The sequence below is a fragment of the Cyprinodon tularosa genome, unplaced genomic scaffold (genome assembly GCF_016077235.1).
Source record: "Cyprinodon tularosa strain WSP-4 unplaced genomic scaffold, ASM1607723v1 ctg732, whole genome shotgun sequence".
NCBI classification, from domain to species: Eukaryota; Metazoa; Chordata; class Actinopteri; order Cyprinodontiformes; family Cyprinodontidae; genus Cyprinodon; species Cyprinodon tularosa.
The window spans coordinates 192269-210858 of NW_024039488.1; the positions used below are offsets into that span (position 1 = coordinate 192269).

At 39.7% G+C, this 18590-nt stretch overlaps 1 protein-coding gene across 1 annotated transcript in view; it reads right to left on the reverse strand.

Annotated features, from left to right (window-relative positions):
* The window catches only part of gga3a (golgi associated, gamma adaptin ear containing, ARF binding protein 3a), a 50584-nt gene that overhangs the window by 11707 nt on the left and 20287 nt on the right, over positions 1-18590 (reverse strand). The window contains exons 9-14 of the mRNA XM_038269641.1: positions 17996-18077; positions 17769-17870; positions 10526-10738; positions 10353-10426; positions 9871-10262; positions 6890-7089 (exon numbers count right to left, since the gene is read on the reverse strand). Coding sequence (XP_038125569.1) covers positions 6890-7089; positions 9871-10262; positions 10353-10426; positions 10526-10738; positions 17769-17870; positions 17996-18077 — 1063 coding nt within the window. The remainder of the gene's footprint in view (positions 1-6889; positions 7090-9870; positions 10263-10352; positions 10427-10525; positions 10739-17768; positions 17871-17995; positions 18078-18590) is intronic.

An 18590-nucleotide genomic window follows, 5' to 3' on the forward strand; every position in this document is an offset into this window, starting at 1 on the left:
CAAAGGGAGTTTTTCCTCTCCACTGTCGCTACAAGCCTGCTTAGTGTGAGGGATTGCTGAAGAGTCAATGAGTCGATGCAATCAGCTGGTTTTCCTTAAATAGAAAACTGTGAATCAATGGGAAGAGGCTCGCAGCATCTGATGCAGGTCCAGCAGATTCTGCAACAGCTTCTTCCCCACCGCTATTAGACTGCTGACGGTTGGCACTCAGATTCCAACCTCCAAAAACTTACAATTAGGCTTTGTTTCTCTTTTAATTCGAAGAAGAGACTGGTAGCTGCAACGTTTTTACCCATTCTGGACTATGGTGACCAAATCTATATAAATACCCCAGATCAAGTTCTACAAATGTTAGACTCAGTTTACAATGCCTCCCTACCATTTATCACAAGTTGTAAGCCTCGCACACACAACTGTGAACTTTACATACGTGTGGGCAGAGATGGCAAAAGGACATGGCTTTCAAACCACAGACAATAGCTTCCTGTTTGGATTAACTGAGTGTGCAGCTGCTGCAGCTGTCCAGAGGAACTCCATCTGACGTTAAGTTATTTTCTCTGTGATATCTCTGTATCTAAGTAACTCTAACTGACTACTTTAAAACATAGCACCTTCTGCTGCACTTTTCTACTGAGCACTTGTCAGTTTCACACTGTTTTATTTCTGATAGCAAGGAGTAGCTAGCCTAGGCTAGCGCTAGCTTAGCATTGCTATGGCTTCTCTCTCTCCCTCCCTTGACTCTTTTCCAACTCTTCCTTCTTCCTCTCCTCTCTCCTGCTATCTGTGTCAGATGTTCAGTTATTCCTCTGCCTCCTTTAGTGATAATGGGATGTGTAATAAGTGTAGTATTTTTGTAGCTTTGGAGGCGAGGGTGTCAGAGTTAGAATCCAGGCTTCAGGCTGTTGAACATCCAGGAGTTAAAGTAGGCCCCCCACGTAGCTGTCCTCCAAAAGTGCCTGAGCAGCCAGGCGATTGGGTAACTGTACGCAGAAAGCGTAGTCGTGGATCTCTGCCCACTGGTCACCACCAACCCGTTCACGTTTCTAACCGGTTTTCCCCACTCAGTGACACACCCACTGAGAAGCCCACTCTGGTGATTGGCAGCTCCATAGTCAGAAACGTGGCATTAGAGACACCAGGGACCATAGTCAAATGTTTGCCGGGGGCCAGAACGGGCGACATCAAATCCTACCTGAAACTACTGGCTAAGGATAAGGTTAAATACAGTAAGATTGTTATTCACGCTGGTGGTAATGACACCCGGTTACGCCGATCGGAGGTCACTAAAATTAGTGTGGCTTCGGTGTGTAAGTTTGGCAAAAAAATGTCGGACTCCGTAATTTTCTCTGGTCCCCTCCCTTATCTGACCAGTGATGACATGTTTAGCCGCATGTCGTCATTCAACCGCTGGTTGTCTAGGTGGTGTCCTGAAAACAACGTGGGCTACATTAGTAATTGGCAATCCTTTTGGGGAAAGCCTGGTCTGATTCGGAGAGACGGCATCCATCCCACTTTGGATGGTGCAGCTCTTCTTTCTAGGAATCTGGCCACATTTATTAGTCCTCCAAAACCCTGACCACCCAGGGTGCAGACCAGGAAGCAGAGTTGTAGTTTAACACACATCTCTGCAGCTTCTCTACTGTTACCCACTCTTTACTCCATCCAGACAGTGTCTTGCCCACGACCAAAATCTAATAAATTAGCAAAGATTCCCAAAGGAGTAAATCATGATAATCTAATTAAAATCAAAATAACTCCAATTGGGGAAAAAGTTAAAACAATTAAATGCGGTCTGTTTAACATAAGATCGCTTTCCTCTAAAAGTCTACTAGTTAATGACTTGATTTGTGATAATCACATTGACTTGTTTTGCCTTACAGAAACCTGGCTGCAGCAAGAGGATTATGTGAGCATAAATGAGGCAACTCCTTCAAGCTATTTAAATTTTCACATCCCCAGAAGTTCTGGGCGAGGAGGAGGAGTAGCAACAATCTTCCAGTCTGACTTACTGATTACTCCCAAAACAGTTAATACCTACAACTCTTTTGAACATTTAACCCTTAATTTCCCTGATCCAAATTTCAAGGCAAGAAAACCTCTTCTTTTTGTAACTTTGTATCGTCCACCAGGTCCTTACTCTGAATTTTTAGATGAGTTTTCAGAGTTCCTTTCTGATTTGGTATTAAATACTGACAGGGTCATCATAGTGGGAGATTTTAACATCCATGCTGACATTGAAGGCGATAGCTTAAGAGCAGCCTTTAATGCTATCTTAGACACTATTAGCTTTGTTCAACATGTGAATAGTCCCACGCATTCTCATCTTCATACTTTGGATCTTGTGCTGACATACGGCATAGAATGTGAAGAAATAACAGTATTTCCTCACAACCCTGTCCTCTCTGACCACTTTCCAATAACCTTCAGGATTACTTTAACAGAGTTCTCCTCCCCCAAAAGAAGGTTCAATTTTAGTAGATCTTTATCAGATAGTGCAGTTATAAATTTTAAAGAATCTGCTTCACTTTCTCTCTCATCTGTGTCACTGAGCAGTGCTGCAGAGTGCAAAAGCTTAGCTTATTCCCCTTCACAGGTTGATGATTTTGTTGATGGGGTTGCTAGTTCTCTGCGTATTGCCTTAGACAACGCAGCTCCTTTGAAAATGAAAACCGTTAAAAATAGAAAGCTTGCTCCTTGGTTTAATGCAGAGCTGCGTACTTTGAAGCAAAATGCTAGGAAACTGGAGAGAAAATATCGCTCCACAGGCCTGCGAGAGTCCTTCCTAGTCTGGAAAAATGGTTTACTGCTGTATAAGAGGACTCTTTGTAAAGCAAGAGCAGCATACTTCTCCTCATTAATAGAGGAGAATAAGAATAATCCTAGATTTCTTTTTAATACAGTTGCCAAACTCACCCAGAGCCATAGCTCTGTTGAACCGTCCATTCCACCTGCTCTTAGCAGCAATGATTTTATGGGATTCTTTATAAATAAGATTGATCTTATTAAAAATAAGATCATAAGCACTCCTCTATCCGCGATTGTACCTGAGGTAGTCATGGAATCTGAACCGGGTTTAGACTGCTTTGATCCAGTTGAACTCTCTGAATTAGCAAAATTATTGTCTTCATCTAAGCCTTCAACTTGTATGTTAGATCCAGTTCCAACCAGGTTATTTAAGGAGGTATTCCCTTTGATCTCCTCCTCCATTTTAGATGTGATTAATCTATCTCTGTTACAGGGATATGTACCTAAAGCTTTTAAGGTTGCTGTAATTAAACCTCTGCTTAAGAAACCGTCTCTTGACCCAGATGACTTGGTCAATTATAGACCTATATCCAATCTTCCTTTCTTATCCAAAATTCTTGAGAAAGTAGTTGCCAAACAAGTTTGCGATCACTTCCACCATAATGAACTTTTTGAAGAGTTTCAGTCTGGCTTTAGAGCTCATCATAGCACTGAAACAGCTCTGGTGAAAGTCACTAATGATATTCTCATGGCCTCAGATAATGGACTTGTATCTGTGCTCGTCCTGTTGGATCTTAGTGCTGCATTTGATACAGTTGACCATAATATTCTTTTAAAAAGACTTGAATATTTTGTTGGAATTAAAGGAACAGCACTAGACTGGTTTAAATCTTATCTATCTGATCGAATTCAGTTTGTTCATGTTAATGATAGATCTTCAACACGCTCAAAGGTTACCTGTGGAGTACCACAGGGATCAGTGCTAGGACCAATTCTCTTTACTTTATACATGCTCCCAATTGGTAGAGTTATTAGACAGCATGGGATTAATTTCCACTGTTACGCTGATGATACCCAGCTATATCTGTCTATAAATCCAGATGAAGCTAACCCATTACATAGATTACAGGCATGTCTTGAAGACATAAAAACCTGGATGACTCTTAACTTTCTGCTCCTGAATGCAGACAAAACAGAAGTTATAGTCTTTGGACCAGAGTCTCTGAAAAAGAAACTGATTAGCCAGTCACTTCATTTGGATGGGATTAAACTGATTTCAGATAATAAAGTAAAAAATCTTGGTGTTATTTTTGATCAGGACCTGTCATTTAAATCCCAGATCAAAGAGGTTTCTAGAATTTCCTTCTTTCATCTGAGGAATATTGCAAAAATGAGCAATATCCTGTCCAGGGGTGATGCTGAGAAACTAGTCCATGCATTTGTTACTTCAAGGCTGGACTATTGTAATTCTTTACTATCAGGAAGTCCACAAACTGTAGTTAAAAGCCTTCAGCTGATCCAAAATGCTGCAGCCAGAGTTCTAATGAAAATTAAAAAGAGAGATCATATCTCGCCTATCCTGGCTTCTCTTCATTGGCTTCCTGTTAAATCAAGAATAGAATTTAAAATCCTCCTTCTCACATATAAAGCCTTAAATGGCCAAGCTCCATCTTATATCAGAGATCTGATTGTTCCTTATGTTCCTAACAGAGCACTTCGCTCTCAATCTGCAGGTTTACTAATCGTTCCTAGAATTTCTAAAAGTAGAATGGGAGGCAGATCTTTTAGTTATCAGGCTCCTCTCCTGTGGAACCAACTACCAGTTTTAGTCCGTGAGGCAGACACCCTGTCTACTTTTAAGGCTAGGCTTCAAACTTTCCTTTTTGATAAAGCTTATAGTTAGGGTGGCTCAGGTTATCCTGAGCTATCTCTATAGTTATGCTGCTATAGGCTTAGACTTTTGGAGGACATAGGGACCCCCATTTCATCATTCTGCTTCATTCTCTCTCTGTTCTCCTATTCTGCAGAATCTGTTAGTTCAATCTCTAACCTTCTGCTCTCTCTGCTTTTCCTCAGAGTAGCTTTGCCTCGTCTGTTCCTGTTTGGCTGTGACGTCATCCTGGAAAGAAACAGCTGTGCTGCTTCTATCAACACCCTTGTTTATAGATGTTGGAGATCGGCCGGTTTTCCAGTGTGGTCCTGTTTCTCTGACCGTGACTGAGTGGATGTGCTCTCTTCATCCTCTGGCATGGGAGCTGCCTTGGAGCTCGTCTGCCTGGCTGTGTGTTTCCTGGACGGGGCCGCCTTTTACAGCTGCTTTTTGTATCTCTGCTTCTGTCTCCTTGAACCCCAGTCGGCCTCGGCAGATGGCCGCTCACACTGAGCCTGGTTCTGCTGGAGGTTTCTTCCTGTTAAAAGGGAGTTTTTCCTCTCCACTGTCGCTACAAGCATGCTTAGTGTGGGGGATTGTATTTGAGTCAATGAGTCAATGCAATCAACTGGTTTTCCTTAGATAGAAAACTTTGTATCAATTTGACTGTATGATCTGGTTGAACTGTAAAGTGCCTTGAGATGACATGTGTTGTGAATTTGGCGCTATATAAATAAACTGAATTGAATTGAATTGAATTACTCACTTTCCGTACTTGAGTAAAAGTACAGATACTTGTGTTAAAAAATACTCTGGTAAAAGTGGAAGTACTGATTAAACTTCTTTACTCAATTAAAAGTAACAAAGTACAGGCTTGTAAATTTACTTAAAATATAAAAGTAAAAGTAGAAACCACTTTTTTCATGCCGTTGCCTACATTTTAAATGGATGTCTGCCAATAGGACTAGATCTCCGTTGTGTTCATTTTCAATCATCTCGTCGTCCATGCTACTATGCTAACGCCACCGCCACCAAGCTGCAATGATTTGCCGCCAATGAATACCGCCGAATCTGTCGATTCATCTTGTAGCGGTGCGTCAAATGCAACGTAGATTCCCATCCAATTAGATTGAATTTGGTATTGATGACGTGAAAAATAATAACGGTAACTCCATTGAAATGATTCAAAACTAAAGTAACGAGACAATTTTTAAATGTAAGGAGTAGAAAGTACAGATATTTGTGTAAAAATGTAAGGAGTAGAAGTAAAAAGTCGCCATAAAAATAAGTAGTATAGTAAAGTAAAAATATCAGAAAAATCTACTTGAGTACAGTAACGAAGTATTTATACTTCGTTACTTCCCATCTCTGCGTGTGGACTGGCCAGCATTAGAGACTCGTAGACTCACTCACTGGTATATGATCATTTATAAGGGTATTCTGCGTCTGCTCCCCTCATACCTCTGAGAGTACATTCAACCAAGAGCGGCTGGACCGTATTCTCTACGTTCTCAAGTCTTTGCTTCTGTCTGTACCTAGTGTCCGCACTGAAGCTGGAAAGACAGCTTTTCAGTACTCTGCCCCCACAGCATGGAACAATCTTCAGAAAGACTGGAAGTTGAAGGATTTGATTCCGATCGGACATTGTAAACAATTGCTCAACTGTTTTATGAATTTCTAATTATAGATAGATGTGATTGTAAACTGTAATGTAATTTGTAATGTAATCTTTTGCTGCTGTCTGGGCCAGGACTCCCTTGAAAAAGAGATTGTTAATCTCAATGGGACTTTTCCTGGTTAAATAAAGGAATAAATAATAATAATTCAGTTATTAAGTTGACTCCTTCCAGGTATCACCACAGCCCCCACCCTCTCACAGAGGAACAAAGTACCTCCTCTCTTCAGCCAGGTGAACAATCCCGCCTTTAACGATCGACCTTCACAATCATACACAGGTTCCAGGTATTACAGGCTAACCATGGAACCAAACGACCCACTCATCGGTTTCAATTTACATGTTTCCAAGAGATACAAGGTCTTGTCTATATAAAGCCTCAAACTCACTGCGGATCCAGAAATTTGAATTGAGAAAGCTTCCTGGAGGGGAAGCGAAACCAAGTCCAGTGGATTGTTTTTTTTTTACTTTTACGGATGTTTAGCTGAGAGCATTTATTAAGGAGCCTCTCTTTGTTCATGAAAACATGAGTAATAAAAAGGTAAGAAAGTACTAGAACAAACCCGGCAGATGTCATTAAGATCTTTTCCTAAACTCACTTGGTTTAATGGCCTCCAGCGGGACGAAAACAGCAGCCAGGGACGCCTCGTCTCCTTTGCTTGGACTGGTCTGGCTCAGGGGCTGAATGGGAGACATGGAGCGGAGCAGGGGGCTGTTGTCAGAGAGGCTCCGGAGAGTCGGAGGAGTCGACCATCCTGGCATCTCGGCCGCCATCGCTGAAGTGGAGCTGCCACTGTGACTGGGAGGAAATAAGATATCACCTTTTTTTGAAAAGATGGAGTCATCTTTGAGGATTTTTGCAAAGAAAGAAAAAAAGAATCCTTTTTTAATTTATTCTGTGTTCTAAAATGTATTAAATCTGCTCTAAAGTATAAAAATCAGCCTGAAGGTTGTAGTCGAATAATCCTTTCACTACTTTGCTATTTTATTCTTACTGTCAAAGAATTAACCAGAAAGGTCTTATTAATGCTCACCGTTTGGAGGCCATAAAAGATGACGGCAATGACATTCAAACTCGCTCTTATTCTGTGACAGAAAACCTGAAGCTGAAATTTAAAGTTTATGAACACTTATTCTGTATTTTTAAATCAGTTGTGAGAAGTTATAGCTGTTTTTATTTTTTTTTATATTTGTATTTTACATTGTAGCATGATTACTGCTGTTTTTTTTTTTTCAGGGAGACAATTTTAAGATCTATCCAGGGACAACAGGAACTAGCTAGGATTGTGGGCATCCGTGTGTCAGTTTGATGAGTTTGTTCGCCGTCTACAGCCCCTCATCCAACGCCGGACGACACACAGTTCACCCGTGAGTGTTCCCCAAAGACTGGCCGTGGCGCTTCGTGTTTTAGCTTCAGGTGCAAACCAACAGACCGTCGCACGGAGCTACAAACTAGCGTCCTGCACGGTGTCTGGGATAGTGTCTGAGGTGTGCCAGGCGTTATGGACGGCACTACAGCCAGAGTTTCTGCCTTTAGGTACCAAACAGGAAATACGCATAGCGTAGAGCGGATGTAGAACTGACCAATCAGAGGCCTCCTGTCCGTGGCACTGTCTATGGTCACCCAAACTTTTGGGGAGGTTCACCAGATTGTCACACGCAGAGGACCTGGTTTCTGAGCATAAACCAGGCTTTACTCATAGGTTTAAGATAAGCTAGACGCCACGACTTATGAGTAACTTAACGTCAGTCAACCATCAGATACTTACCTGTAACTTATGCCCCACGTATTGCATCCACTGGCATCGCCGGGACCAACTCTATCAACGTTAGCCAGCATGCTTTAGCGTGCTCATAACTTATACAAAACGTACCCATAACTAGGGGTGTAAATTACATCCATCATAGCGATATTTTCTAGGGATGCACGACCCCTATCGGTATCGGCCTTAAAACTGAATATCGGACATCGGCCGCCCCACCGATATTTAACCCGATATTTGATCAGCTTCTGAGTTTCTAAAGTCAAAAAAAAAAAAAAAAATACTACTTCTTCTTCTTCCTCAAAAACTTATTTTTTACAGACTTAAAAACTTCTAAAGACGAGGGAAAAAATATTGATACATTAAAATATCCCAATATCTTCATATGCTGATATATTGCCATTTAAAAACACCATATCAATCTCTTTTACTAATGAAATATTGCTATATGTCATCGTTATGCTACGAAATCCCCCGAAAATTCACCAAATGTTGCCATATTTTTATATGTCGATATATTGAGGCGGTATCGATCTATTTTACTAACAAAATCTCACAAGAATTAGCAAAATATCACGAGAGTTTGTAACAGAACGATGAAATTTCACGAGATTTTGAAAGTAAAATAGATCGATACCGCGTTTTTACAAATCGATTTGATATCAGCATATGAAAATATATTTGAGTTTATTATTTTTCAAAGTGTCAGAAATGGATAACAAAACTGCTATTTTCAATGACTACTTATTTTTGTCCAGCTTTAACATCGGTATAGATATCGGTTATCGGCTACATGAGTTTTAAAATATCGGCATATCGGATATCGGCCAAAATCCCAATATCGTGCATCCCTAATATTTTCGATACTCAAGAATACACTACGAAATCATTCGATTCGATTCATCGGTTGTTATTTTTTTATTTTTTTTACACCTTACAGTCTAAACAAAATTTCAAGTTTGATATAAATCAATGAAAGCTGTAATATCGTTGTGCATTTTTTTTTAGAAACAACAGCAAATAACAGAAGTAGAAAAGTTGCATCAAAAAATAGTGCAGAAAATCAGTGCAATGAGTGCCGGCTTGTTTTGTTTTTATGACCCAAATTGCGGAAAACAACTCGTGAAGTTTGACCCGCTAGAAGAGCGAGGTGCGCGAGAACGCTGGGACCCTTTTTCCACCTGGATCTCCGCTCTTTTTGGCCCTCATGTCGCTCCGTCGTCGGACTAAACTCGCCCCCACTTCCTCTCCGCCTCGGCCGTATCTAGACCCACAGCGTGTAGCACAGACCATGCTTCAATATTGAGCATAATTTAAAAATGTCTGCATCAAGCTCACTGCAACACACTGCTGTAAGAGTATAACCAGGAAGCGAGGTAGGAGGGCAAAGTAGGTTTAGCGCCACCGCAGCACGGGAGGGAGGATTACGCCCAGGAGCAAATAGATAAAAATAGGCCGGAGGAAAAAAAAAACATAAATAGATTCTGTTGCGGACGTGTCGATGCATCGGATCGTCGGCTTTTGGATCGATGCATCGATACAAAACGATTATTATTTACACCCCTACCCATAACTAATCCAACGTATGCCAGCATTTTTTTTCAGATTTTTATCGTAAGTTCTGACGGGGCTTTACGAGAAACACGGTCACAGTTAAACCCCTAAAAAGAATTTCCAGTGCCAATATCCATTTTCTACGCTTAATCCTCAGAGCAAAACACAGATGAATGACAGGTGAGGACCATTTGCTGAGCTGAGCCAAGGATAGAGCTGGCACATCATTTATAGGTGTGATATTTGAACTGAGTTCTACTCACATATCATTACTACCCAGATCCAGCATGGCCAGGTCTTGTAAATTGTTACTGAGAGATGATGGACCAGGCTGGAAGACGTGCTGAAGGCCGGTGGAGAGAGCCGGCGCGGTCATGCAGCGTGACGGCGAAGGACCTGCAGGCGCCGCGCCGCTCAGAGCCGAGCCCGGCGGCTGTGGGAACGAAGCCGATGCTGGAAAATCTGAAGCTGCACCAGCGGAGAGTGTTGAAAAGGCAGCGCTGGGGAAGTTTGAGGCAGAGGAAGCGGCAGCCACTCTGGTGGGAGTCACTGAGGTCAGCGTCGCAGAGAGGGCTGGTTGAAAGAGCGAAGGTGTCGACAGTGCATTAAAGGCGGGCAAACTGGAGTCAAAAAGGTCCAAAGGTTGACTGGACTCCTAAAAATAAAAGGAAACGTTAATGTCACTGTTATTTTCAGCAGAGAAGAACGTGAGACAGTCTGAAGGTCTTAGTCTCAATTTAAATACCTGTTGAGGTGGTAAATGATTGCTCTGATTGGAGGTGCTTGATTCATTAACTACAGGACCAGGATCATTCAGGCCTGGGAATTTACACAAGTTTAATTTTTCTCAATAAAAAGACCCTCATAGACCCCTGAAAAAAAGAAAAGAGGATGCAAGCATTTGAATGTAGAAGGTACCTAAAGATAGCAGCTCTTCATCCAGCAGGGAGAGGGCTGCAGAAGGCGGAGCGGCACTCTTAGAACGAAGCTCGGCGGGCGCCGTTTCGCAAAGCAAATTGCCCGAAAAACCCAGAGAAGAGGCTTGAGGTTCAGGCTCAGGCTGAGAGGGAGTCTTCCTGTCAAGACCCACCAGGTCGATGAGAATCTCTGAATCGTTTGTGCTTCCAGAGCCTGATTGAGAGAAAAAGCAGAAGTTTAAATTGAAAAGAAAAAAATATTTAAATAAGCGCACAGAGCCTGCTTGGAAACTTTTCCCACCATTAGAGCATCTTAACATCTTATAATGATGCATTTCTATTGAGCCTTTAATGTGAGCAATCTTCACATACCCGCACCGTAGACAAATACAGAAAGTATAAGACTGGACTATATGTAGGGGTGTCAGACTAACGGGGCTAAACTCTTAATTACTCAACATTTCCACGTTAAAATTTCATCCCTCTCCAAAATCAGTCCTTCTTTAGGGAATTCCAAAAAAGATAAAAATCAATCCACTGGACTTTGTTTCCAACTTTGAAGACATTTCTCTTCCATCCAGGAAGCTTTTTTACTTTAAAATGTCAGAAATAGCGTTTAGTTCCAGGTTTTATCCAGCAGCCCAACAAAGCCTGGTTTTAGTTTAGAAAACATGCAAATAGAAACGGATAAACGGGTCCCCCCCTTTGGAATGGGGTCGTTTGGCTTCTTTGTTAGCCTGCAATGCCCCATACCTGTCTACGTTTCTGAAAGAGGGGTTGTCAGAACTCGAGTTGAGGAGGGATGGCATCCCACTTTTAAAAAGAAATCTTACAAATTATCCCTCTTCTTAAATGACAATCCCTTCATACCGTCCCCTGTGACATTTTATACTGAATGTGTAAAATCTCTACTATATATTAACATGCCATTACTGTGGTATAGAATTATATTGCCCTTTCAACATTTGGCGGGCTGTGGACTTACGAGTAGCCTGAGCAAAATAAGTACAACCAATCACTGGCAAAACTATCTAGAAATAAGTAAAAAATCATTAAATTGAGTGTATTTATCCTTAATTTGAGTAGGTAAAGAGATAGTTTGCCAATAGGATGAGTATTTTTACTCTTAAAATAAGATAATTAGATAGCATACACTTCCTCCGCTCATATTTGGTCTGGGGGTTTTGTCTTTAGGATGCACTAGTTTCTTTTTACAGGGTTCGTACACCTTTTCCAAAGTCCAAATCAAGCACTTTCAAGATCCATTTCAAAACTTTTTCCAGCACCTTACATGGCGAGGCGCTGAGTTGTCGACCGGAACCAGTTGTGAAAAGCTGCACATCTTTTTTTGCAGACTTTACAAGAGGCAACTCGTGGGGTTTGTCCCCGTTTAATCCATAATTTGTATTTTCCATCTTCCAGTCAACGTTCATTGAAACGACAACCTCCCGGCATGGTGCAGCAGTGATTTCATGGGGGCGGAGTCACACATGGAAATAGACTGCCAGATCGCAGTCACACATAAGCGAGCAGGTTTCATTTTCGGGCTCTCCAACATTTTATTTCTCCATTTAATAAACACTCGATTCAGTTAGATAGAGATTTGTTGCGAAAGAAATAGTTACAATTTCAAGTAACCTTGAAAACACAACGTCAAAATGCAAGCATTTTTCAAGGATTTCCAGCACCTGTACGAACCCTGTTTATAAGGGTCTTGCTAGGACCTACAAATATTTACACACCTCCAGTACACTGCAAAACTTTTAAAGCTAAATAAGTACTTTTTTTTTCTTAAAATAAGTGATTTTGTTTTCTTGAATTGAGGTCAGTGAGACACAGACACCAATGAAACAAGACAATCTACATTTAAAATGAGAAAAAAAACATTTGAATTGTCTTATTCCAGTGTACATTATCCAGTTAACTTATTGAAATGACTAATTCCATTGGCAAAGTATCATATTTACCTGCTCAAATTGATTTAAGACATTTTTTACTTATGTAGTGCAAGATCACCCAGGTTTAGGCAAAAAAAACAAACAAAAAGGAAGGAAGTAGAGCGAAAATAAGGAGAAAAAAGAAATCTCTCTTTGCATTTAAGAGTAAAAATACTAATTTCATTGACAAAACATCTCATTTACCTACTGAAATTAAGGTGGAATACACTTAATTTAAGAAAGTTTAACTTATTTCAAGATCGTTTTTACAGTGCAGAGCATTCCTCACTACACTCCGCTCATATTTGGTCAGGGGGTTTTGTCTTTAGGATGCACTAGTTTCTTTTTAAGGATCTTGCTAGGACCTACAAATATTTACACACCTCCAGTACACTGCAAAACTTTTAAAGCTAAATAAGTATTTTTTTTTCTTAAAATAAGTGATTTTGTTTTCTTATATTGAGGTCAATGAGACACAGACACCAATGAAACAAGACAATCTACATTTAAAATGAGAAAAAAAACATTTGAATTGTCTTATTCCAGTGTACATTATCCAGTTAACTTATTGAAATGACTAATTCCATTGGCAAAGTATCATATTTACCTGCTCAAATTGATTTAAGACATTTTTTACTTATGTAGTGCAAGATCACCCAGGTTTAGGCAAAAAAAACAAACAAAAAGGAAGGAAGTAGAGCGAAAATAAGGAGAAAAAAGAAATCTCTCTTTGCATTTAAGAGTAAAAATACTAATTTCATTGACAAAACATCTCATTTACCTACTGAAATTAAGGTGGAATACACTTAATTTAAGAAAGTTTAACTTATTTCAAGATCGTTTTTACAGTGCAGAGCATTCCTCACTACACTCCGCTCATATTTGGTCAGGGGGTTTTGTCTTTAGGATGCACTAGTTTCTTTTTAAGGATCTTGCTAGGACCTACAAATATTTACACACCTCCAGTACACTGCAAAACTTTTAAAGCTAAATAAGTATTTTTTTTTCTTAAAATAAGTGATTTTGTTTTCTTATATTGAGGTCAATGAGACACAGACACCAATGAAACAAGACAATCTACATTTAAAATGAGAAAAAAAACATTTGAATTGTCTTATTCCAGTGTACATTATCCAGTTAACTTATTAAAATGACTAATTCCATTGGCAAAGTATCATATTTACCTGCTCAAATTGATTTAAGACATTTTTTACTTATGTAGTGCAAGATCACCCAGGTTTAGGCAAAAAAAACAAACAAAAAGGAAGGAAGTAGAGCGAAAATAAGGAGAAAAAAGAAATCTCTCTTTGCATTTAAGAGTAAAAATACTAATTTCATTGACAAAACATCTCATTTACCTACTGAAATTAAGGTGGAATACACTTAATTTAAGAAAGTTTAACTTATTTCAAGATCGTTTTTACAGTGCAGAGCATTCCTCACTACACTCCGCTCATATTTGGTCAGGGGGTTTTGTCTTTAGGATGCACTAGTTTCTTTTTAAGGATCTTGCTAGGACCTACAAATATTTACACACCTCCAGTACACTGCAAAACTTTTAAAGCTAAATAAGTATTTTTTTTTCTTAAAATAAGTGATTTTGTTTTCTTATATTGAGGTCAATGAGACACAGACACCAATGAAACAAGACAATCTACATTTAAAATGAGAAAAAAAACATTTGAATTGTCTTATTCCAGTGTACATTATCCAGTTAACTTATTGAAATGACTAATTCCATTGGCAAAGTATCATATTTACCTGCTCAAATTGATTTAAGACATTTTTTACTTATGTAGTGCAAGATCACCCAGGTTTAGGCAAAAAAAACAAACAAAAAGGAAGGAAGTAGAGCGAAAATAAGGAGAAAAAAGAAATCTCTCTTTGCATTTAAGAGTAAAAATACTAATTTCATTGACAAAACATCTCATTTACCTACTGAAATTAAGGTGGAATACACTTAATTTAAGAAAGTTTAACTTATTTCAAGATCGTTTTTACAGTGCAGAGCATTCCTCACTACACTCCGCTCATATTTGGTCAGGGGGTTTTGTCTTTAGGATGCACTAGTTTCTTTTTAAGGATCTTGCTAGGACCTACAAATATTTACACACCTCCAGTACACTGCAAAACTTTTAAAGCTAAATAAGTATTTTTTTTTCTTAAAATAAGTGATTTTGTTTTCTTATATTGAGGTCAATGAGACACAGACACCAATGAAACAAGACAATCTACATTTAAAATGAGAAAAAAAACATTTGCATTGTCTTATTCCAGTGTACATTATCCAGTTAACTTATTAAAATGACTAATTCCATTGGCAAAGTATCATATTTACCTGCTCAAATTGATTTAAGACATTTTTTACTTATGTAGTGCAAGATCACCCAGGTTTAGGCAAAAAAACAAAAAACAAAAAGGAAGGAAGTAGAGCGAAAATAAGGAGAAAAAAGAAATCTCTCTTTGGATTTAAGAGTAAAAATACTAATTTCATTGACAAAACATCTCATTTACCTACTGAAATTAAGGTGGAATACACTTAATTTAAGAAAGTTTAACTTATTTCAAGATCGTTTTTACAGTGCAGAGCATTCCTCACTACACTCCGCTCATATTTGGTCAGGGGGTTTTGTCTTTAGGATGCACTAGTTTCTTTTTAAGGATCTTGCTAGGACCTACAAATATTTACACACCTCCAGTACACTGCAAAACTTTTAAAGCTAAATAAGTATTTTTTTTTCTTAAAATAAGTGATTTGTTTTCTTATATTGAGGTCAATGAGACACAGACACCAATGAAACAAGACAATCTACATTTAAAATGAGAAAAAAAACATTTGCATTGTCTTATTCCAGTGTACATTATCCAGTTAACTTATTAAAATGACTAATTCCATTGGCAAAGTATCATATTTACCTGCTCAAATTGATTCAAGACATTTTTTACATATTTAATTTCTGCAGAGCATGATCATCCAGGTTTAGGTAAAAAAATAAAAAACAAAAAGGAAGGAAGTAGAGAGAAAATAATGAAAAAAGAAATCTCTCTTTGCATAGTCCTAGATTCAAGGTTGCACTGATCAACACAGAGAAAACAAAAAAGCTTTAAACAGACAGAACTGTTAAAAGGACTAATAAAAGAAGGATAAAATTAATTAGCAGAATTATCAGCCTAAACTCTTTTATCCAAAGGTTACGGGGTAAAAAAAAAAAAAAAAAGTGCTTGTGCTTCTGTCACCATGATGAAGCCAACCTTCTCTAAAGGAGCCATGTCTTGTTTTTCTGCTGTTAAATGTGAATAATGCTGTGATGTTTCAGCAGGATCAGCACCTCCATGGTTCTCAACAGGGGCGGAGCTAGATGGGTGGCCACCCTTAGCCAATCACTGGCCACCCCTTTGGCCACCCCTACCATTTTTTCCCTCTAATACAGATTTTGGCAGCAGTAATAGTCTCATTTTCATTTTTCATATATTACTATTTTTTCATGTATTCCTAATTTCTTGACAACACAAATACTGTGGTTAATTACACACATCAATATACTACTACTGTAACAGACTCGTTGGGCAGAATAAATGTTTCTGTAAAACAGGAGAATAAATGAGACAAGCGACGGGTGAAGTTTCTCCAGGGCCGTTTCTCAATTCACGAGAACGCGAGTACGTACTCGCGTTCTCGTCAAGTCCGTTCTTGGCGAGAACGCAGGAAGATCGGACTTCACGAGAACGCGAGCACGCAAGTATGTGTATTGGAACAGAAGCGTACTCGTGACGTCATCACATGCAACGTTGATTAGCATTTCTTTAACACTCAAAACTATTTATTCCCTACACAAAACATTTTGAAAACAATATTTTTAATTTCTAAAGCTTAAAAAACATTTTAAAAAATTCGACGTTTGGCCGAATTAAAGCAAAAAACCGCCATCAGAACGAGCGGTAGTTCACACATAACTAGACCGAGAGAAGTGCACTACAGACGGGGTAAATTTAGCCGTGGCTGCGGTTACCCTCGGAGGTCTGCTGGTCACTCTGGTCCGCTCAACGTCGGACTTTTTTTTTTTTTTTCGCACTAACTCTGTAAACAGGCCACACAGGGAGGCTTCAATGTATAATGTTATCGCCTCAAACGATTTCAAAACGTACTTTTGAAGAACAACAGCAGCAGAAAAGGGAATGTTTAACTTACCACTGTGAGCGCTGTCTGGAATCAAGCTGCGGCCGTGGGGCATTCTGGGGAAGCGGTCAGTCTGAAGAACGCACAAGTCTGCTCTGATGCATGCTCGATAAAGAGGGCGGGACGAGAACAACATCCGGGGATTTGATGCGTTCTCGATCTGGCGTTCTCGAGAATTGGAACGGTACTCGGGCTGAGGCTGATGACGTGTCACGAGTACACGAGAACGCTCAAGAACGCATATTGACATTTGGCCCATGTCTCGCTTCTGCCGCATTGAAGAAGCAGAGCCTATGGCCTCACTCTGGCGTCTCATGGAGCAATGTGCCACCTTCTGGTGTGTGTGTGCAACTACAAGTCAAACAAATTATTACCCAAAATCAGTCTCTCTCTTAAAATCCAACAAACAATAATGTGAATACACATCATCAGTGTCTCACACTAACATTAAAGATGATAAACACAGAATTCATGCTCTTTTTAGAACTAAATTTTTTTGTTTTATGGAGTAAAGAGAAAATAATGTGTCTCTGAAAGTATCCACCATACCTTTTATCCAGAAAGCACGGATGTTTAAATATATGCGTCTATTAGTTAGCAAAGGCTGTAGGAAAGTATAGTTATTCTCATATTAGGCTTGACCCTAGGGTTGTTGGCGCCTATCCGCTTTCTGCCACCCCTCAGTCTACATTGGTTATTGCCTGGCCACCCTTATAAAAAATTTCTGGCTACGCCCCTGGTTCTCTAAGGTGGACTCTCCTCTTCAGGTCAGTGGAGAGTCCTTGTCTGAAGTGGAGGAGTTCAAGTATCTCGGGGTCTTGTTCACTAGTGAGGGACGGCTGGAGCGTGTATCGGACTGTCGTGGTGAAGAGGGAGCTGAGTCGGGGAGCGAAGCTCTTGATTTACCGTTCGATCCACGTTCCCAGCTTTGATCATGAGATCTGGGTAACGACCAAAAGGACAAGATCGCGAATAAAAGTGGCCGAAATGAGTTTCCTTCGCAGGGTGGCTGGCCGCACCCTTCCAATGGATCCATCGGACAGACGGATGTGAGATCTAACCGTAACTCTGAGCAGGATATTCGGGATGTTTCTGATCGGAGCATCACATCACGGTAATCCAGACTTTACCTTGTGCGACTTCAGGGTCTCCGCTGACGGTCTGGCCTTCAACAATCTTCTTATAGGAGTTCATTGCGGTGGAGAGGTCATCGTTGGCCTGCAGGATCTCTCCTGGTGTGTGTATTAAAAACATCAAAGAAACAAGAGTCCATATTATGAAAGATTAGGAAAAGAAAACGACTTTTAGTAAAATGTTCTGCTCTGACAGCAAAGGTAAGAAGAGCATGAAATGATACCCAAGTTGCTGTCATTATCCTCCGTCTCGGTGGCCAGTTTAAATACCGTTTGTCTGAGCTTATCACAGTCGCTGTACAATTCCTAGAAAAACAGGGAGACGTTAAAAATGTCAAGATTTAAATTATGAGTCTGTGTTTAGTGTAGGAAAACAGAAAAAGATCTTTAATTAACCCAACCTTTCATTCTGTTCAGTAATTACATTTTTTTTTATTTTTACTACATAAAACAGGATTTCTCTGAAAACATTTTTGATACGTGGAATGACTTATAAAGAAGTTATGACTCAGGTCGGCGTTTGCATGTTAGCGACTCTTTGACAGATACAGCAGTACTTCCGCACAATAAATACTGCCAAAGGTGAGTTCCAAGAAACACTGGACCTTGTTTCCAAGTTTAAAGATGTTTCTCTTCCATCCAGGAAGCTTTTTCAATCCAAAATGTCAGAAATAGCGTTTAGTTCCAGGTTTTATCCAGCAGCCCAACAAAGCCTGGTTTTAGTTTAGAAAACATGCAAATAGAAACGGATGAACGGGTCCCCCCCCTTTGGAATGGGGGTCGTTTGGCTTCTTTGTTAGCCTGCAATGCCCCATACCC